Consider the following 22,304-nt stretch of genomic DNA (forward strand, 5'->3'; position numbering starts at 1 on the left):
AGGAGGGGGGAGTGCATCATTTGCTAGGCAATTCTCATAAAGATTTGAATTTAAAAGACTCCAGGGGATGGGAGACAAAAAACTTTCAGTGCTGTAATCTCATCAAGTGCTGACCAGTACTTTGCCAACAGAGGTCCATCTAGTCAAAGCTATGGTTTTTCCAGTAGTCATGTATGGATGTGAGAGTTGGACTATAAAGAAAACAGCGCCAAAGAATTGATGCGTTTGAACTATGGTGTTGGAGAAGACTCTTGACAGTAACTTGGACAGCAAAGAGATCCAACCAGTCCATCCTAAAGGAACTCAGTCCTGAATATTCATTGGAAGGACTGATGCTGAAGTTGAAACTCAAAAACTTTGGCCACCTGATGCAAAGAACTGACTCATTTGAAAAGATCGTGATGCTGAGAAAGATTGAAGGCAAGAGGAGAAGGGGACAACAGAGGATGCGATCGTTGGATGGCATCACCAACTCAATGGGAGTTGGTGATGGGCTGGAAAGCCTGGTGTGCTGCAGTCCATGGGGTTGCAAAGAGTTGGACAGGACTGAGCGACTGAACTGAATCTCATCAAAATAATGTAATTTTATAGAATTGTAGGTACATACTTTTTGTATTCTGAGTTTTACCATTACTTTAAAGCAAGAACTCAACCAAGTGCTGGAGCCAAGGGTTCCAATCTTTGTTCCCTCACCTGGTGTATGTGATCTGGGTGGGCTTCACCTTCCATGTCCACACAAAGGACTCAGTCCTGCAGACAAGCTTACAGACACATTATACATATCACTATAGTGCACATGCTTGCCATTTTTAATGGCTACTGTGTTCTAAAGGGGTAGTAATTATAGTGAAATATAGAGCTATGAGAGTAACAGAAATAAAGGGGTGAAAGTGCATGTACAGGTGCATGCAAGTGAATTCATACCAGAAGAGAAGAATCAAAGAACGAAACTTAATGGCATTAAGTTTTAAAGACCAAGTAAAAGTTTAGCAAGAAAAACTAGTACTTGTATGAAATAGATCCTCAGAACTCTGATTTAGATCAGCAACCTGCTTTAATGTGATGGGAAGGGAGTGTGATGAGCTCAACACAGTAAATCATCAAGACACTGCATAGTCAGACCACCACATAGTTGGTATCTACTCAGTTGCTTTCAACTGCTCTCTACTTCGGAGAAGGCAATGGCACCCCACTTCAATGTTCTTGCCTGGAGAATCCCAGGGATGGGGGAGCCTGGTGGGTTGCTGTCTATGGGGTCGCAGAGTCAGACACGACTGAAGCGACTTAGCAGCAGCAGCTCTCTACTTAACATGCTTGCCAGGTTAACTGAAAGGCTCCATCCCTCTGAAAACTTATTGCTCATGGCCTTGGCACAAGACGTCTTGTGGTTAAGTGTGTGGTTTTCCAGGTACACATAGCCCTTGTGTTCCCTCCAGTTTTGTTTGCTCAACAGGACTTATTTGCTCCCCAAATCGTTTGCCTGGATATGTAATTATGTCTCCCCATTACAGAATTAGGTATTATGTAACCGGTGAAAGAAGGGCAGAGTTGCCTTTACTGCAGACCCTTCCAGTGGTTGGAAGGACTCAGCCCACTTGCTAAGCATGCCCAGTAGCAGAGAGCATGCCCACTGCCCAGATCTGGTTTCTAAATTGCTGCCTATAAAAAAGAGTCAGGGATTCCTGGAGAAAGGGCTCATCCCATACCTGGGGTATTGACAGTGCGAGGTGAACTGGAGACAGCTTTGTCAAAAGGCCATTAAGTGCCCAGAGGTTGGAGAGGAACGACAGAGGACAAAAGGGCTACCTGAAGGTTTCTAACTGGCCAAGTCTGGGATAATCAGAGAATCTGAAACAGTGATCCTAACTGTGCAGCACCAAATCATATGTCATCACTGCCAGTGACTCCTGACTCTTGAAAAATCGGTAATTTAAGGAAAGACTTGAGCGTGATCCTGTCTCTAGTGCAGTCCCAGCTGATGAAGGAAAACTCTTCCTTACAGAGTACCAGTCAATAAATGTAGGAAGGACAGAATTAGAAAATTTCAGCAAATTTTGCTGAAATAATGGATTCTGGCAAGGATCATCATCATTGGATCCCCAAAACTGCCAGGGAAAAGGCTGCTGGTAAATAGGCTACCTATGCACTGCCTTGTCACTGCACAGGTTATCTGTTACCTGCAAGAGCAAGGACATCCTTTTAAGTTGGGAAGATGTGATCAAATTTTGCATCACAGTGAGTCATCATTTTTTCTTTTTTTTTTTGGCTGTGCCAGGCAGCATGCAAGATTCCCCAACCATGGATCCGACCCATGTCCCCTGCACTGGGAGTAGTCTTAATCACTGGACTGCCAGGGGAAGTCCCCAGTCAACCCAATATTCAGACTTTTGATGGGATGCAGTATGAAATACATCTGTGAAGTGTTAATGTATAAAAAGTGTGTAACATGAATATACCAAGCCTTTGGCCCTAACTGCTAATTTACAGAAACTACAGGAACAAGATAAACAAACCACATGTACAATCTATTAAATCCTGAAAGACATTCTACAAGTGACCTGCTCTATTTAAAGGAGAAAAAAAAAAAAAGGTCCTGGAAAAGAAACCTTAAGGCAGGAAGCTATTCTGGGTAGACGGAACAGACAAGCATCTGTATGGCTTGAAGATGGAAACACAGACTGAGTGCTTGGTAGTTGGGAGTTAATGTTCATTTTTTGAGATATGTAATGTTATTGTGGTTGTTTTTATGAGACGCATGGTTAGTGTTTAGGGGTGAAATGTCTGTAAGTTACTCTCCAGTTGTTCAGTAAAAAATATGGCAAAATGTTAATTTTTGAATCTAGGTGGATATATAGAGTTCATTTTATTTAACTTTTCTGTATATTCGAACATTTCATAATAAAAAGTGGAAAATAAGACTACCGGTTTAAAAAAAAATACTTCAAAGCATGGATCAGACAACTGTAAAAGTGGGAAAAACATGAAGATCTAGGATTCTCCACGATTATTATTATTATAAGGGCATCAACTGCCTCAGTGTTTTCAGTGGAAGACCTTATAAATGTATTATTTACATAAAACACACAAAGGTAGGAAACACGGATTAATGCAAAGAAAGGCGCTATGGACTGTAACACTCCACACTTTCTTTCCAGGAGAATAAAGTATAAGGTATGAAGTGCTGTTACAAAAATTGCACCTTAAATACAATGGTTATTTTTTACCGTAACTATGGCATGAGCATAATCTGATAATTATGCAACCTTGAGAAAACCTGCACTTTGTGAAGGGTGATTCCATGACATCGAGGTTAACTAGGAGGACAAGGGGAAAGCAGCTTCTTGAAGAAAATGCTCAAGAAGAGAACCTGGAAGATGCTGGCACTCCAGGTCTTTGCCACCTCCCCCTCAGGTCTTTCCAATATCCAAATGAAGCTGCATGGTCCACACATGCTTCCAGTGTTATTTATGGCACCAGAATTTATATCAGGTTTTCCTCACCTAGCTCAGGAAAGCTTCTTATATAAAGATGTCCCATGACTTTTTAGGAATATCCCCACTAATAAGATTTGGGGATTCTGGTTCTTCATTTTGAAGTCATTCCTATTAGTAACAAATGGCCAATATTTGTTCCACATTTCTTTGCATGTATGCACCAAAAACTATAAAGATTTGCCAATTTCACACATCAGTTACTCAACCTGATTACTCCAGCCTGACTACATATTCATTAATTCAACCAGCATATCTCAACCACCTACCAAAAGCAAGGCACTGAAGGAACACAAGCAGAAGGGAAGGTCAGCTGTCAGCACATGGTCTGAAATTCTGAGAGTACAATGCTGTGGACAGTACATACAGTAGTGGTTTCACCTATTTCTAATTGTGTTTCTAGCAGTTTTCCTTGTGTGCTGCTTGGGGCCCCACAGTTATTACTGTTTAATAATTACTGCAACAGTGATAGTTTCTGCATCATTGCTTTTTCCAATGAAATGTACCGTTATCTTAAGAGTAATCCCTATTTTACTTACATGTATGAAGAGTACCAATCACAGTGATTCTTTTGAAACCAGTCATTTCAATTTTAGTTTCTTCTTACATAAATAGGCTGGTTTGCTTTTTCATTCACGTGGCCACTCTTACTTTCTTAGGTAATCAAGCCTAGTTAACATTTCAGCTGTAAGTAGTCTCTGTATCCTCTTTTCTCACCCTTAAGTCTTTAGATATTTTTTTCCCTGACCCACTTTCTGCACTAAACTCAAACCCATTTCCCACTACTTATTTTTTCCTCATACTGTTTAAATAGCTGCTTTCATTCATTACTTTCTTAAGATAACGGGGTTGCATTTAGCAATCCATTTCAGCAGGTTCTTAGCTTCATTCCATGAAGCACTGGTTAAGATCACGTCCTTGACTTTGTTACCTTTCATTATTTTAGAAAGCTTTCTGTTGCTTCAGTCAGCTGTGACTTTCAGCAGGTAAGCCCTGGAAGGATCCAACTAGGAGGTCTGGGCCCTGAGCACAGCAGGCACTCAGGAAACATGTTTCAAAGGAAGAAACGGACTTTCTATAGTAAGACAGTCATGGGGGAGCCTTAGGGTATGATTTCAGGTGTCAGATGGGGGGAAAAAAGGAACTGTGAATTTAGGAATCAGATTGGGGGGTGGGGGGTGGGAAGAACTGTATTCTTTTTTTCTTCTGATGACAGCTGTCAAAAGCTAGTGTGTGCTCAGTTGTGTCCAACTCTTTGCAACCCCATTGCCTGGAGCCAAAATACTGGAGTGGGTTGCCATTTCCTCCAGGGGATCTTCCCAACCCAGGGATTGAACCTGGGTCTCCTGCATCTCCTGATTGGCAGGGAGATTCTTTACCACTGAGTCACCTGGGAAGCCTGTCAAAAGCTAGTGAGACTCAGGCTATTATGTTTTAGATACTAAATATACCTAAATTTTAAATTGTTTAAGTTTTAATTTTTGCCTGTTTAAGAAAATTTGTGCATGTGTCTAAGGGTTACAGACACATTAGCTTCTCCTAACAGATCATCTTTCACTAGGCTGCTCTTCCTTTAATATCTCAGTATTTAGAGGAAAGCATAATTAAACAGTGGTCAAACAAAAGTCCTTCCTTAACATACTTTCAACCATTTTCTTTTTTGGCAAACCTACTGGCTTCACGTGGCAGTTATGGCATAACAGGAAAAGGGAAGGGGGCCCTTTACATATTTAAGGCTTCAAAGCTGGGAAGAACTAAAGGCTGGAGGGCAGCTCTTCTGTTCTGTCACCCTGGGATTACCCTCTGGTGTGGAAGCTCTACTGGATGGAAGCCTTCCTGTTACAGTACATTCTTAAGGCCTCATGAAGAAGTACTTGAAACTCGGTCTGAGTTAGTGGCTAACAGGTTTCTGGCACTCTTCCTTTCCTACAGTTTCTTTCTGGAATGAACTAAACCAGTATCAAATAAAGGTTATTATGAAGTGAATGTTTTCATCTGAAATTTCACAGTACATTTAAATAGGTTATACTCCCATCACTAATTCTGATACTTCTGCTGAGTGAAAATCTAACCCATATTGCACTTCTTTTGAATAATGTTTTCAATAAGCACAGTACAAAATAAAACGTAGAATGATTAGGTTTGAAAACCTATGTGCAGTCTCCCGGATGCATTAGTTTCGATTTTTGGCACCTGTGTGGACACGCTGATGCTGGATGAGGTTCGTACTCTGGGTGAAGCTTTTGCCACATATGCGGCACGCATAGGGCTTCTCTCCCGTGTGAATCCTCTGGTGCTGAATAAGGCATGTTCTCTGGCTAAAATCTTTGTTGCATGCGTTACATTTATAGGGTCTCTCTCCAGTATGAGTTCTCTGATGCTGATTAAGTGATGAGGAATAAATGAACGCCTTCCCACACTCGTTGCATTTGTAGGGTTTCTCTCCAGTGTGAATCCTTTGATGCTGAGTAAGGTTGGCACCCTGTCTATACGCTTTCCCACATATGTTGCATTTAAATGGTTTTTCACCATTGTGAATCCTCTGGTGCTGAGTAAGGTGAACGCTCTGGCTGAATGCTTTCCCACACACGCTGCACTTATAGGGTTTCTCTCCAGTATGTGTTCTGTGATGCTGGGTGAGGTTTGCACTCTGGCTGAAGGCTTTCCCACATATGCTGCATATATAGGACTTCTCTCCAGTGTGAGTGGTCTGGTGCTGAATAAGTGTGGAGGAGTGAGCGAAGGCTTTTCCACATTCGTTACATTTGTAACACTTCTCTCCAGAGTGAATTCTCTGATGTCGAATAAGGTAAGTGCTCTGACTGAATACTTTCCAGCACTCATTGCATTTATATGGTTTTTTTCCTGTGTGGATCTTCTGATGCTGGAGGAGGTGTGTGCTCTGGCTGAAGGTCTTCCCACATTCGTTGCATATGTAAGGTTTTTCTCCAGTATGAACTCTCTGGTGATTAATGAGTGATGAGCTGTGGCTGAAGGTTTTACCGCATTCCAAGCACTTGTAGGGTTTCTCTCCCGTGTGTGTTCTCTGGTGGATGGTGAGGTGAGCACGCTGGCTGAAGTCTTTCCCACAGTCATCACACTTGTAGGGTTTCTCTCCTGTGTGGATCCGCTGGTGGATGGTGAGGTGGGCACGCTGGCTGAAGGCTTTCCCGCACTGGTGGCATTCATAGGGTTTCTCTCCCGTGTGCATCCTCTGATGTGCAATGAGGGATGAGACGTGTCTGAACTCTTTGCCGCACTCTTCACATTCGTAAGACTTCTCTTTGGCATGGCTGTTTTGGTGTGCGATGAGGGATGGGTACTTCCTGAACTTCTTCCCACACACCTTACACTTATAAGGCTTCTCTCCAGGGTATATTTTCCTGTGTACGATGCCGGGGATGAAGGTCTTGTCTTCATCGTACATGAAAGTTTTATTGTCTGACTGGGTACCAAACTGCATAATTAGGTTTGAATGCTTTTCAAAATCACTTCTATATATATCATATTTATAGTCTTCGACAGGACCATCTTCTTGTGAAAGGACTGACTTCTTCACACCAAAATGTCTCCTTTTGGTGGGAATTCTCCTGAAGGTCTCTGCCACTTGCCCCTCCATTCTGTTGTCATAGTCAGAGGGTTCTTCCAGTTTGATGAGCTTGATTCCATCCTTTTTAGGTTTAGAAACATTTTCCACCAGAGTACACTCTTGTGCTTTGGTTTCCCATTCTGAAATTAAAAAAATACATATAAAAAAGTCTTCCAAACAGAGGAGAAAGGAAACTACTAAAGTAGAAACAAAATAATGAACATGAATAAAATGCCTAAAAAGACTGTGGCTTTGACAGCCTCAACATTGTCCTCAACGTTCAGGAAAGGAGGATAAAACAGCAGAAAACAGGCCTAAATAGTTGAAGGAGGAGCAGCTCCCCTCTATTTAACACCAGCGTGGAGTTACTAGGATAGGTGAGGTCAGGCAACAGATCTAAGAAGTGAAAACAAATGATGAACAACGTGGTATGACTTTCATTACATAATCATTTATAATCATATAAGTTAATTTACATTAACACGTCATAAAGCAGGCTGGCTGTCACCACCCCTCCTTCCAATCTACCCTGGACACCATCATGATATCCTGGGCAGTTTCATGGCATGTGTCCCTGCTTTAATACTTATAGTAACTCCTATAGCCTTGGAGCAGTGGTCCAGACCCTCAGCGTAAGCATCACTGTCACCTGAAACACATCAAGTGACTGGGATCCTCCCAGACATCCTGAGGCAAAAACCCTGGGAGTAGGGCTGAGGCCTCCAGGAAGTTTAAATCACACTGAAGTTTCAGGATCAGTGGCTTAAAGGATGAAAGTTAAAGGAAAAAAAAGTTAAAATACCTCCATTCAGTTCTCAGGCCCCAAATAATCTACCCTTTTCTATTGTACTCTCCCCTCTTCCACACCTCACATTCACCTTAAAGTTTGACATTATCCACATATCTTACAACTGTGTCCTCATCATCTTCTGAAGGTGCCACTAATTCCAGACTCCAGATTTCTCTTATGACACCTTCACCTATTAAGAAAGATGCTTATGGCCCAGCTCATGTTTCTTTCTCCTTCTTAGAATCCTAAAGTACAGATTAAGTTGAATCATACAAAACTACATTGTATATAGGTCAATATGGCAGAATATCAGCAGTTTCATATAGTTCAACTTAATATAATGTTGGGCCTATGGCAGAAGTTGGCCTTACATTATTTCATAGTTTTGTGTGTTTATTTCCAACTCAGATGCAAACTCTGGAAATGGCTTATCTTTCTCTTACATTTCCTTCAGAAAAAGGCATAAGACTCTGGATATGGAGGCCACTCAAGTGAACCTGGTAAAATAAATGATGATACCTTGCTGTAAAATGGTGAACTCAAATGAAAGCATGTGCATGTGTGTGCACACACACAGGGACCCCAAAACCTGACTGCAAAGCCATCAAATATTCATTTGTTGATGCCTATGTTTCATTATGATGACGTAAAACAAATTTAAGCTACAATACCTTTGAAATCAGGTAAGAAACTTGTAACTTGAAAATATTAAGAATTATATAATGAAACATCAAATAGAGTTTATAATACAGTACAAACAATACTGGATTGTTCAGAAACTTTCTAAGATGCAGATCAAAGTAGGATATTTACAAATATATCCGTTCAGTAAACTCATCCATCAATAAAGGACTAGTTAGAATAGGAGACAATGGAAAAGTAGGTACACTGACCTGAAAAAGTGTTCAGGACATATTAACAGGAAAAAAAGAGAGAGAAAATGGTATGTAGGGAAAGATCCCATCAGTGTAAAGATGTGTATCTCCAACTCCTCACCCCAAACCAGGGCCCTCTCCCCTCAGATCAGCATTCTCTGCATGCCTGCACATACATGTGGTTAAAGAAAGGGAGACATATAGTTCATTGCTCTGCCTTGTGCTGCTTCGATTTACACACTACTTTTATTACTTTGATTCAAATACAAAAATTAGACATTACAAAACGCTTAGGAGTAATGTTAAATGAAAAAAGCAGTATTATGACTAGCATGAAAACTCATTACAACTAGGTAAATATTATCAAGATGCCAACAATGGGATTTTTAAGCTTCAAAAAATATTTTCTGATTTTCAAGAAATTGCCTGTATTTCTTTGTTATTTAGTACTACAAATGTTGATGTATTACTTTATCTAGTGGAAAAAAATTTAAAAACAACTTTCTTAAACCAGGATTTATTACTCCCTCCTTAAAAAAACATTTAAAAAAATGAGAACGTAATGGAATGCATGGGAAAGTGTGTGTATGTATGTATGTGTATGTGTGTGTGTGTTTGTGTATGTATGTGTATATATACATACACAAACACACATATATATGGCTTCTGAGGTGGCTCAGCAGTAAAGAATCCACCTGCCAATGCAGGAGATGCAAGACACAGCTTCCATCCCTGAGTTGGGAAAATCCCCTGGAGAAGGAAATGGCAATCTGCTCCAGTATTCTTGTTGGGAAAATACCATGGACAGAAGAGCCTGGAAGGCTACATTCATGGGGTTGCAGAGCTGGACACAGCTGGGCGACTGAGCACAAGCACAGGAGCAGTGTGTATATAAAGACAAGACAGTCCCAGAAACTGGGTTTAGCTTCTGTGTGATCAGAATCAGTCTATGACAGAATGTTCCATACACCTGAGAAGGAAGTGCTAAAGTTATAATTAGGGACTTCCCTGGTGGTCTAGTGGCTAAGACTCCTAGGTTCCAAAGCAGGGGGCCTGGGTTCAATCCTTGGTAAGGGAATTAAATCCCACATGCTGCAAACTAAAGACTTGGTACAGCCAAATAAATAAATAAAATAAAGTTATAATTAACAAGCTTAAAATAACAAGCCTGAATGATGACAACAAAGAAATGGCTATTATAAGCATACATTCTTAAACCAATGAGACCACTAAGCAGGGCTTAAATATGTATATATAACTAACCAGAAAGAATGGACTAAAAGCATAAGGTATCACACAGTGGTGTAATATTTCTAGCAGGAGAGATCAGTGTTGATCAGGCTATCAAGGGAGAGATGTCAAGGATGGGGGGAGGTCTGGTCTGAACCTGAAGAAATAGGTGGTCCTGTATGATGTAAAGAACCATTGAATTCCAAGACAGGACTGGCCATCAGAGACCAACACAGATGCTTGAACTGTGAGTTGTCAAAGTTCCCACTCCTCAAACATGACTGATGAGATGTTGTAACCCAAGGTTCAACTTACACCTCTCTGAGCCACGAAGAAAGTAAAACCCTTAGAGGCCCCAAATCAAGTAAAAGCAGAAGACCGGGAGTCTTGGAAGTTGACGTTGACTGCCGGAAAAACTCCTCCATCCTGTTGATGGCCTCCAGCTGCCCATTAAGGGTGCAAGGCGTTTGGGGGCCAGAAGACAGAGCTTGTAGCCAACCAGGAGGGGCAGGGGGTGGGAGCCTGTATGCTCTGTGCCACACCCTCTTTATAGAGGATGGGCTAGAAAAACAAACAAAACGCGAAAGCTCACCTCAACTGAAGGAGAAGAGGAACTTGCCTTTCTCAGTTTTGTGCTCTTTGGTGGGAGCAAAATCCGCCCCCCCAGTAGGCCCCCTTTTGGGGGTTTGTAGCCTTAATTCAACCTGAATCGTCTGAAAAACTGAAGTGGCCCCAAAGGGGCAGTGCCTCCCAGAAGGCTGTCCTGACTGCAGTGCGGGGCTAGTGCCATCCTGCCACATGTTTTCTCAGTATTCAGACTGTGCTGAAACCACTCCCTAAAGAATTTGTTGTATATTTTGTGTCACTCTGCCAACTAAAGCCAATAGGCCACAAATTATAAGAAGAATTAGTTTGTCAAGTAGCACCCTTAAAATACCTGATGATCAGATAAAGTTAACTTTTTTAAAAAATGAAGCAATCGGCTCTAAGGGAGCATATTATTCTCTGTGATTACTATTTAATTTACTGTTACTACTATATTCCAGCATTGATATTGGTAGACAACCAGAAGTCAGTGCCTTAAAAAAGGAGGGGTGGTGGATAGGAAAGGAAATGCAAATGAGTACAATGTACTTCTTTTCTACACAAAAGGAGAGCTAAGCCTATATTTATGATTTATCTCTGCAAAGAGAAACACAGGAAGGATAAACCAGAGACAAGTGAACAGAGTAAACTGCACAGAGTGGGTTGGAACAGGGCAGGAGGGAAGACAGCACACGCTTTTCTCTACAGTTTTGACTTCCGAACCATGCTAATGCTTTTATAGACTCAAAAATATAAGATTAAATAAAAAATAATCAAGAAATAAGAAAATACTAAAACTGAACCCAAATGGAATCAAACAAGCTTAAATGTACATCGAACTGTTAAGAAAACCAGAAGGGAAGAATTCAAGTAACTCGGAACCCAGCATCCTTGGTGGATACCCTTGTGTATCCTTGGTGGAATATTTCCTGAGGACAAGAAGGCGTTCTGAATATTACCTGAACAGTCTGTTATTTCAGCGATATAATTCTGAAACCATTCTTGTGTGTATTATTATGACAGAGCAAATGAGTAGACAGATATACTGATGCTGGGAACCAGGTGACTCACTGTGGGAAAGGAAGTAGAAAATGGATACGGGAAGGTACAAGATGGACCTTGTGATACTGAACTGGAATTTGAGTTACCAGTATGAATCCAGGTTTCAAGAAACCTACACACACAGCTCTACCTACTGAACTGATCTAGAAGCAATGATACCCAGGTTAGTGAACACCCTCATTGCCCAGATTCTGGCTTCTCATCACTAACCTCCACTGCAATGAACCACTGTTCCTCAGAGAAATTCCAGGTCTAAGGTGGGCATGAGGTGTGCCTACAGACCATCCTCTGCCAGGAAGCCAGGAAACACTGAAACATGGATGGAAATGCCTCAAAAGGACATTTGGGCTGAAAGGCGGCCATCACCCACATTTGGGACAACTGATAATTAAAAGCAACTTCCCCACCCCACAAATGGAATGGACCAATAATACACTGAATTTTTAAAAATTCCGTTAGTCCGTAGTGACACGTACACATAAGAATGGAATGGGAGGAGGGATAGCTGTTTTTCACAGATAAATAATTTCAAAGAGATGAATTAGAAAATCACCATTTTTCAACCTGCAATGTAATAAAGCAAGGACCTTCAGTGGATGCTACGAACCTTAAATGAAAGATCATCAGGGACTAGAATAGTCATTCTAGGTGTCAATCCACAGATGACTACACAGATGTAGGAACTGTGTGAATGTGGCAAACAGGTAGAGACTTCTGTCCATATAGCTCTGGCTTTACATGTTTTCACAATTTCTGGTCTTGTAAACATGTTATCTTTTTAAATAATTAGAAAATAAAAAAGGAAGAACTGAGGTAGGAGACTGGAGGCAGGTGGATACAGGATTTTGTCAATAGACAGAGTAAAAGAAATTCAAAAAGACGTTGAAAGGGTTTGAAATTTAAGATCTTGGGGGACGTTCATGCATGCTTAAGAATACAGGGAGGGAACACAAGGAAAGCCCCAGACAGAGCTCTAACAGAGGGAAACCAAGGGTCATGGAGAAGTACAAGATGATATATGGTAGATCTTTTCCTGAAGACGGGATGGAAAGAAGCATCACCGAGCAGCTCAGTCATCTCGACAAGCTGGGGGTGTCTCTGTGTACAGTGAGTGACTTGGCCATACTTAAAGACACATCTCACACACTTAGGATAACACAGGCTCTTAAGCACAAAGAATCTTGTCCACTGGTGGTTCTCTCACCTGGACTTGGGCCTTCTAGAATTTCTTTTAGCACCATCCATGGTTCTTCCAACATGGGGATCACAGTTGGTCTATATACTGTAAGTCCTGTCCAGGAGGAACAAAATGAGTTTTACCCTGGAGATAAAAAGTCATTCTACTTGTATTAACTGACTTCTTCTTACCCATGAGGACAGACCTCTTACAGGAAAAGAACGATTCAGACACGATCTCATGAATGAGGTCACTGCCCTTTTGGAGCAGGGACAAAAATCTCCCACCACCCTGGAGGATGGTGTGCAGAGGCTGTGGGGGAGGCAGGCGCCGGGCAAGGCGTGGGGTGGCGGTCTTGGGGGGCCGTGCATCGTGCTTCCTGATGACCTTTCACTTTGAAACCTTTCATCTGGGAAAAGGGAGCAGAAATTGGCTGTTTCTGTGCCTGAACAGATGAGCATGTTCACCTCTAGGCCCAACCCACTTTTGAGAGCTGAGGACAGACAGACTCTGGCATGTGTGTGGTTGGGGGGCACAAACAGACGCTCACCGAGAGAAACCATGTTCCAGTAGTTCTGCAGTGTCACGGTCTTGTACAGTTCCTTCTGCACAGGACGCATGAGCTCCCAGTCCTCCTGGGTGATGTCCACTGCCACATCTTTGAATGTCATAGATTCCTGAAACATCGGAAGGGCACAGTGATGGCACAGGTGCGTGAATGGTGGGGGAACCACAGACTCTTGAGCGTTGGCAGAACCCTAAAGGTTACCACCCAATACTCACCCAGTGTGTGGATGAGCAAACTCAAATGGCCTAGAAGTATGAAAATAAAATCAAATTTACCATTTTTAGTGCAGGCATTGGCAGTTCCATCTTAAAGAAGAAAGGGATGTGAACATAGATGACACCGAGTTGAAAGGTTCGGCCTTTCAAGTGCTGTCTTATGAATTAATGAAATGCGTTATAATTTGACATTTTAAGATATTTTATCTATTATGGAAAGCAGAGCCCTTCCTCTTCCTTTCTAAAATAAAACTGGTACTAATAACCATACTGAACTACTGAACTTACAGATACATCTTACAGTTTGATAAAGTTAGCATCCCTCTGTTCTTCCGTTGTTAAAAAAAAAAAAAAATTCTTGGTTACTCTCACATGTTTTTCAAATAAATTTTCTTTCTTTAAAAAACTGTACTGGGATTTTCAAATCACAGTTTAGTGTAAAATTTAGGGAGAGCTGACAATTTTACAATATATAATAAGGCTTCTTCTTTCATGTCCCATAGAGTAACACAGGATTGCAAAATTTATACAATGTTGAGTTCTGGCTATTTTAAATTTGAGGGGGTAATACTATGAATGGAATCTTTTATTTCATTTTATGATCCGATTTTTTCAGGTATATAATAAAAGGATTAATTTTTGTAAGCCATTTTCTGTAGTTGCCACTTTACTCAAATTTTCCATTACTGTTTCTAACAGTTTTCCCGTTGATTTCCTTAGGTTTTTTGTAAACATCATATTATCTATAAGTAATAATTTTACCCTGGTTATCAATTTCAGACCACATATACTTTTACAGTAAACCTTTCTCTTAAGACGGCCTGAGCTGCTCTTCCTTAAGATAACAGAGACTCATAATCAACAGGAACACCGCACAAGTCATGGCTTTTAATTACCTGTTAAAGAAAAATAATAACTGTTGTTTAATCTCACTGTGATCTTCTTGATGACTTACTGTAGTCCAGACTAATGGGTCTCATAATATTTAATGCTCACAATCCAAGAGGAATATTCTTTCATTGGAGTTGAGTAATTCGGGCTACGAGTAGTTAAGCATCTTTGCCCCAAGTCATGGGTTCCGTGGCAGAACCCAGAACCAAATCTAGACACACATGGCTCTGGAGGTCAATGCTTTAGCCTCTATGTGATACTGCTCCTTGAAAATAAAATAGCACCCCTTCCTGCAGTGAGGAAAGGGATGTTCAGAAGAAGCAATGGGTCCCATTTCCTGTAAAAGGCGCTCACCTACCTTAACAGACCAGGGAGACTTAAGTTGAAAACTGAGGCTTAGGTCTTTGATAGGACTTCTGGGGTCACAGAAGATAGAGGGCCAGGTTAGAATACGTCCTCACACACGAGGGAGGCATTTTACAATCACAGAAGGAACTGACACTCGGACTCCTCTGGTGGTCCAGTGGTTAAGACTTTGTACTCCCAATGCAGGGGGCCCCAGGTTTGATTCCTGGTCAGGGAACTAAATCCCACATGCTGCAACTAAAGATCCCAAGTGCTGCAACTCAGACACCCAGCAGGCAAATAAATAAACAAATGTTTTAGAAAGGAAGAAACTGACACTCACTTTGGTAACCAAGTCATTGAACCACCCTGCCTGGAAAGCTTGTCTTCCTTTGGGGTCGTCCTCTGGGGTCTCTTGGGAAAGGGTGAAGCTCTGAGGAGCAGCTGGGAAAGAGAGAGAGACCATGATGGAGATCAGAGGTGTCTGAAGAGCCTAGGAAAACTCTTCACCAGTAGATGTCTATGTTTTCTTAAAGTGAAGAGGAGTCAGAAGGAAACCAGAAACAGCACCCCTGCTGCAAAGAACTAGAGGGAAGGGGCAGTGACTCACCTGAAGACCCTGGCACAGGCCTCAAAAACAAGTCTGCTCTGGGACTCCTCAGAATAGGTGCCAAACTCACAAGTTCCCACTAAACCCTCACGTGATAGAAATTTTGCGAGTTTTCTTTTTACTTAGTAAAGAAATATTTTCTGGACAATTTCCTAGCTATTTGGAAGCATAGGTTAAAAAACTAAATAAAATCCAGTTCACAAAACAAATTATTTACTGTCAAAAGGTTCAAACATCTGTAGGGAACCTCCTGAGGGCTCACACAGGGGTCATCTACCTATTGTGCCTGGCCACTGTTTTACAAGACACATTGTCTGCGTTCAGAGAACATGGGCTGGGTTCTGAGCAGGTAGAAGGGGAATGCCGTACAGAAGGGGGTTCAGGTGAAGCGGGTCCTCACTCACTCCCTGAGCTCCGTTCTCCTGATCACCTCCAAGGGCTGTTCTCTGAAATGATGGCTGTTTCCTTGGACCACCCTGGGATCCTCCCCGCTCTGCCCTACAAGTCTTACCTTCTTCTTTCAGAATCTGAGTCAAGTCCTCCACCAGCGTCACCACCTCCTCGCTGTTCCTCGGGTACTGGGACTTCACCCACGTCCGAACCTCCCCAGGCAGGATGCTCAGGAACTGCTCCAGAACCAGCAGCTCCAGGATTTGCTCCTTTGAGTGAATCTCGGGTCTCAGCCACTTAAGGCAGAGCTCTCGGAGCTGGTTCAAGGCTTTCCGAGGACCAGCCAGGTCTGGGTACGGGAAGTTCCTGAAATTCTGCCGACAGGTCTCAGTGTCACGCAGGAGTCTCAAGGCAAGGATTTCCTTCTCAGCATTTCGGGGTCCACTCTGAGCCTTGTCCGTCTTCCATGTTAGCAGGACTTGGGCGCGAGAAGAACTGGTCGTCCTCCTGCTTGGGGAGAACATTGCTACAAACAGGAGAGTCAATCTGGCAACAGTTTTTATTTCTCCAGGTCAGAGCCAAGTGCTTGAAGTCACATGCTAGAGCCACCGTGACATTTACGGAGGGCTGCGGCAGCCAGGGCTGAACAGAGGCAAGGAAGAGTCAGCTGTCTTCCTTACAAATTCTGAGCCCAGAACTCGTAGGGATGGGGAAGAGACCCTGAAACACAGGAACAGACCACAAGGTCAGGAATTCCTGGTGCTCTCTGCCAGACACACAAACAGAAATAGCCCACCTAGAGACCTTACCAATTGGGCACCAGTTGGGACTGCCATAAAAGAGTGGTGCTAGATGCAACGACTTGAATCCTGAGCAAAAACACAGGTCAAACTTCTAACTTGTACAGAAAAAAAAAAAAACAAACCTCAGTATTTTAGTCATTGATAATACACAAGCTGTAATGACTGAAGTGACTCTCAAAAACAACAGCAAATCTGTTACTTCGAACAAACTGGGAGAACTTTTTAAAGCGCTCAAGGTTGGGGAAAAGGGGCGAGCCATCCACCTGCTCTGCATATGAATGCCAGCCAGTCCAAGCCCATCACTACCTGGGGTCTGGGACGGAAAAGCAGCAGAAGGGACCCGTGTGACTTGAAGCCTGTGCAGTTTCTACAGGACAATTCTTTAGGAATCTGGAACCAGTTTTCCCACGGAAAACCTCACTGCAGGCCTAACACCACCTGTCCACGGTCTCCACCTCCGAGCCCCCCTCAACCGCACCGTGTACCCTAAAGCCGGCTGCTCACTAGGCCTGCAGGGCAGAGGAGCCCCTGGCCTCCTCACCCGGCGGGGTCCCCCGAACTCCGCAGGCTGAAGGTCGCGGGCAGCTGCGTGGGGTCTGCCCTGCAGCCCCCACCCCTCAGGCCGCCCGCATCCTAACCTGTGGCCGGACCGGCGGACGCGCAGCGCAGCGGCCCTAGAGGCCCCGGGCAACAATGGCGGCGGGCGCTGCGCCTGCGTGGCGGGCTCGGTTCCGCGCTGCAGAGGGGCCTCCGCCCGCCACGTCTCGTCCCGGAGGGCACGGAGCCTCGGCCGGAGCCGCCCGTCGAGCCCGGTCCTAGGAAGCCCGGCCCGGAACCACCGAGCCCCGGCTCCGCCGTGACCTCGCCTCGGCGCCTCTGCGCATGTGCGCAGGGAGGACGCTGCGCGCCCGCGGAGCCAATCGGAAGCCGCGCCGGCCCCCCTGCCGCAGCCGCGGATAGCGAACCCGTTTCCGTGGCAACCTCCTCCACCCACCCCCTGTGAATTGCTCGGTAGCCGGAGAGGTTCTGAGCGGGCCTTAAAGTTCCCTTGGGCAGAGGCAGGTCTGGTAGATGACTGAGAGAGAGGTCGGGGAGCAACAGTATCTGGAAAAAGGGGTGCGGATGAGGGGGGTGGGGAGGGGGGGCGGTTGTAACCCTGCGCGATTCAACTTGAGAAAGTTGGTGCTTGAACTCTAGAGGAAGGATGGGCAGGGAAGATGTGGGTCTTAAGGCAGAAAGACCCAAAGTGCTGGTTCTTTACTATTCACTGTTAAAGACTCTGAGTCCCTCCTCAGGAATCTGATTCTGAGACTTTCAGATTGGAAACAAGAACAGCATCCTGCATCACGTTTATAAATACTCACAACATACAAAAAAAATGCCTGAAAATAAAAGAATGAAAAACATACAAGTGTTCTCATTATCTACGGCTGTGTTGGCAAATCACCCCCAAACTTAACGGTGTTAAAGAAGAAGCATTTTATTATGTTTATGGATTCTTTGGGTCAAGAATTTGGAAGGTGAACAGTGCCTGTGGCTTTTCTCTGATCCGTTTGTTTCTGGAGCCTCAGTTGAGAACATGATTTGATGGCAGGGAGGGTCCTCTTTCAAGCTGTATCGGTACTCACGTGTCTCCTGGTTGGGCTGAGATGGCTTAAGGATAAGCTCAGTTTGAACATGTGGCCTTTTTGACATGAAGGACTCAGCTGGCAGCTGAGATGGTGGCTCTGAGCTTCAAGAATATGCGTCCTAGTGAACAAGAGAGAAGCCCGTGGCTGATTAGAATATAGCTGCGGAAGTCACAAAGCATGACTTCCATCATATTCCTGGCCAAAGGCATCACAAGTTGTGTGCAATCAAGTTGAGGCAGATGTCGACTCCATCTCATGATGGGTGGAGTGTTAGAGTCTTACTATTACCTCACCAAGCAAATCTGAACCACAAAATTTGGGTAGTGTGTGATCTTTGATGTGTCAACTTGGCAAGGCTACAGGCTCCCACTATTGAATCAAACTCTAACCTAGATGGTGTTGTAAAGCTACTTGTAAGTGTGGTTAAAGTCCATAAACTGAGATGAATTAAGTAAAGGAAATTATCTTATTAAATAGGTTGGGTCTGAATAAATCAAGGCCTTAAAAGCAAAATTGAGGCTTCCTAACATTCAGAAAACAAAGATCATGGCATCTGGTCCCATCACTTCATGGGAAATAGATGGGGAAACAGTGGAAACAGTAGCTGACTTTATTTTTTTGGGCTCCAAAATCACTGCAGATGGTGACTGCAGCCATGAAATTAAAAGACGCTTACTTCTTGGAAGGAAAGTTATGACCAACCTAGATAGCATATTCAAAAGCAGAGACATTACTTTGCCAACAAAGGTTCGTCTAGTCAAGGCTATGGTTTTTCCAGTGGTCATGTATGGATGTGAGAGTTGGACTGTGAAGAAGGCTGAGTGCCGAAGAATTGATGCTTTTGAACTGTGGTGTTGGAGAAGACTCTTGAGAGTCCCTTGGACTTCAAGGAGATCCAACCAGTCCATTCTGAAGGAGATCAGCCCTGGGATTTCTTTGGAAGGAATGATGCTAAAGCTGAAACTCCAGTACTTTGGCCACCTCATGAGAAGAGTTGACTCATTGGAAAAGAGTCTGATGCTGGGAGGGATTGGGGGCAGGAGGAAAAGGGGACGACAGAGGATGAGATGGCTGGATGGCATCACTGACTCGATGGACGTGAGTCTGAGTGAACTCTGGGAGTTGGTGATGGAGAGGGAGGCCTGGCGTGCTGCGATTTATGGGGTCGCAAAGAGTCAGACACAACTGAGCGACTGAACTGAACTGAACTGATGAAGAAAAAACTCTGGACAAAGCTTCCAGCCTGCTCTTCCCAAAAGATTGCCCTCCAGGTTTTGAACTTGCCTAGTCAGTCTCCACAATCAAGTAAGCCAATTTCTTGCAAAAAAAGAGAATCTTTTAGTATGTATGCCCTACTGGTTCTGCTTTTCTGGTGGAACCCTAACTGATGCAAGTAATAAGCCTAATTTCTAATAAAATAGAATCTTAAAAAATGATTAGGGGAGGGACTTCCCTGATTGTCCAGAGGTTAAGAATCTGCCTTGCAATACGGGGGACACATGTTCAAACCCTGGCTGGGGAATTAAGATCCCACATGCCTTGGAGCAACTAAGCAGAACACCATAACTACTGAGCCCCCAAGCCACAACTAGAGAGTCTGCACAGCAAGGAAATGTCCTACATGATGCAACGAGGATCCCACATGCTGCAACCAAGACCTGACACAACCAAATAAGCAAGTAAAATATTTTAAAAATCATTAGGGGAAAAGATAAGCATGATATCAACTTCATAACACTTATAAAACTTGACAGAGAAGACATATCATCTTAAATACATGTGTCTGACAATAATGCCTCAAAAGATACCAAGCAATAACTCATATAACTGCAGAGAGCAAAACAGAAATCAAAACTGAAGCTAGAAACTTTAGTACACCCTGTAGAGCACACTGTGATTGGCTGTAGCACCCTCCTCCCCAGCCGCCTGTGTGTTTGGCTGCTAATGGTTCACAATAAAATATTTCCCTGGGAATTGTCCTGGCTGAAGCAAGTGTCCTTTCTCAGGTCACACGTCCTCCCTGGGGCAGCCACATCTAGTGGTGCTCACTGTGGGGGTTCAAAGACCTTCTCCCCTTGCCTCAACTTGCAATCTCTCTAAAGGGCCATCCAGCTAAAGACTAGCAGGGGGGCACTCTTTCTGTCCCCTTCTAATGTCTATGTCAGAAGCTTTCTCTATCTCTTTTATACTTTAATAAAACTTTATTACACAAAAGCTCTGAGTGATCAAGCCTTATTTCTGGGCCTGGATTGAATTTTCCTCCTCTGGAGGCCAAGAATCCCAGCTTCTTTCGTGGTTCAGCAACAACCTTTCATGAGGATAGGGGAGGGGGCAATTTTAGGACTGGAATTGAGTGGTTATTACTAGGAGCCATTGATAAGAAAAGGCTGAGGGTGATTAATCACCAATTTAAGGTGAAGTGTGAAAAGCAGAGGGCTTGAAGCCTGAGGCAAAAATGTAAGAGTTGCATAACTTCGGCTAAGTTGGATTCTTAATCCCAAGTAGTTTTCTATGCCAAGGTCAGGATCTTGTTCACAAAGGAGGAAACCCGGAGACTTGGGATGGGGACATTTGGGTTGATGTGGACAAATATCTGTAAACACCAATCCCTCTGGATTTTGGGGGCCTGCAAACGTGACCCACTCCTCTCGGTCTTGTTTGAAGATGATGCAGAGGAAGCTTCTATTTTGTGATAAAACCTGTGTCCCCTCACAATCTACTTTCCTCCTCTCCTGATCCCTAGACCCATAACTAGGGTCAAGTCACCATGACAGCCCACAAGAGAAACGCTGGACATAGTAAGAGATGAAGATGACTATTCACTGGTGTGGGCCCTGGTCAACCTGCATCTGCTGGAATCAGGAGAGTACGGTCTGGATCCTGAGGATGCTGGACCATGGAGCGTAGAACATACAGCTGGGTGTGGAGAGTTCATTGGAAAGGAGCACACGCCTGTGATAAGGGTTTACACACTCTGCCGAGGGTGTCAGGAGGTGGCGCTAACACACTGGTGGTGAGAAAAGCTTGGAGAAATGATGGCTCCACGCTGAGAGAGGCCAGAATCACTTGGCAAATGGTGGAAAAGACCGTTAAAAGGCTCAAAGAAGTGGACAGTCCAGAACAGGCAGAGAACGTAGGGGCGGAAAACATCCCCGCTCCATTTCTTTGGAAGATGGGGCAAACCCCTCCGTGGAGATACAGAAAGGGCTGGTGGGAGGGGGCACCAGCGTCACTGAGAAGCTCTGTTGGGGCTGATGAAGGGGGTTCCTTACAGAACCCAGCTCACCAAATCTCAGAGATCAGGCTTTCAGAAAGAGCAGAAAGGCCAACGTGGAAGGCGGGTGAGCAGGTGAGGGGAGCGCTTTATGTTCAGAGGGCGATGGGGACAATTACTTGAACACAGTGTCTTCACAAGCACAACAAGGGTGGTGTTCAGTCTACACAACCAATGAGATAAAGGCTGGATGATGGGAGGTCGCGGTTAGCCTTTACCTTTACTGACCAAGAAAAAGAGGAAAACCAGAAATTAATCAAGCTATGTTGGAAAGTGGAGACACTGCTATGGTCTCTTAGCAAAGGAAAGATAATATAACTGCTGTGAACTGCCCACGAGTTTTCGTAATTTAGATGAAACGGAAAATTCAATTCCCCGAATTCGGCAGGCAGCCGGCCTCCCTGCGCTGCCCACCTATGGCCACAAGAGAGCGCGCGAACCCGCCCTTCATGACCCTCCTGGAGCGCAGGCATGTTCCGCCCGTGGATGGGGCACCTAGTCCAAGGGGGAGGAAAACGCTTAGTGTGAGCTTCCCAACTTATCTTGCAGAAGCTTTCGTTTAATAGAATGCCGCTATGTTTCATTCTTTACCTTCTCTCAGTAATAGGATTTATTTTACAATAGCCGCTCATTGAGGCGTTTGAATGTCGTACTCATAACTTGAGGGAGCATTTTGTAAAATAAGACAAAATCTTATCCAGTTGCCAGGATGTTTCTTGGCAAGAGTAGTGATCACAAGAAGACAACACATCAAAGAATATGTGATCAGAGATTTTAA

At 43.8% G+C, this 22,304-nt stretch overlaps 1 protein-coding gene and 1 non-coding gene across 5 annotated transcripts; one reads left to right on the forward strand and one right to left on the reverse strand.

Moving 5' to 3' along the window:
* Positions 1-408: 408 nt before the first annotated feature.
* ZNF287 (zinc finger protein 287) lies at positions 409-17,492 on the reverse strand. 4 transcript variants are annotated; one of them, XM_055576450.1, is made up of 7 exons: positions 17,260-17,492; positions 16,628-16,687; positions 15,940-16,538; positions 15,162-15,262; positions 13,350-13,476; positions 12,827-12,913; positions 409-7,220 (listed from the first exon to the last, which is right to left on the reverse strand). In XM_055576450.1, the coding sequence occupies exons 3-7, from the start codon at positions 16,340-16,342 to the stop codon at positions 5,665-5,667; spliced, it is 2,274 nt and encodes a 757-aa protein (XP_055432425.1). In that variant the 5' UTR covers positions 16,343-16,538; positions 16,628-16,687; positions 17,260-17,492; the 3' UTR covers positions 409-5,664. The 4 variants fall into 4 exon arrangements, with proteins under 4 accessions (XP_055432425.1, XP_055432423.1, XP_055432424.1 ...); XM_055576448.1 differs by having other exon boundaries at positions 16,628-16,712; XM_055576449.1 differs by having other exon boundaries at positions 16,628-16,716.
* On the forward strand, positions 14,982-15,056 carry TRNAG-CCC (transfer RNA glycine (anticodon CCC)). Its single transcript has one exon. It is a non-coding gene; the product is annotated as a tRNA-Gly (tRNA).
* Positions 17,493-22,304: the final 4,812 nt, after the last annotated feature.

This window comes from Bubalus kerabau, chromosome 4, assembly GCF_029407905.1.
Source record: "Bubalus kerabau isolate K-KA32 ecotype Philippines breed swamp buffalo chromosome 4, PCC_UOA_SB_1v2, whole genome shotgun sequence".
Lineage (NCBI taxonomy): Eukaryota > Metazoa > Chordata > Mammalia > Artiodactyla > Bovidae > Bubalus > Bubalus kerabau.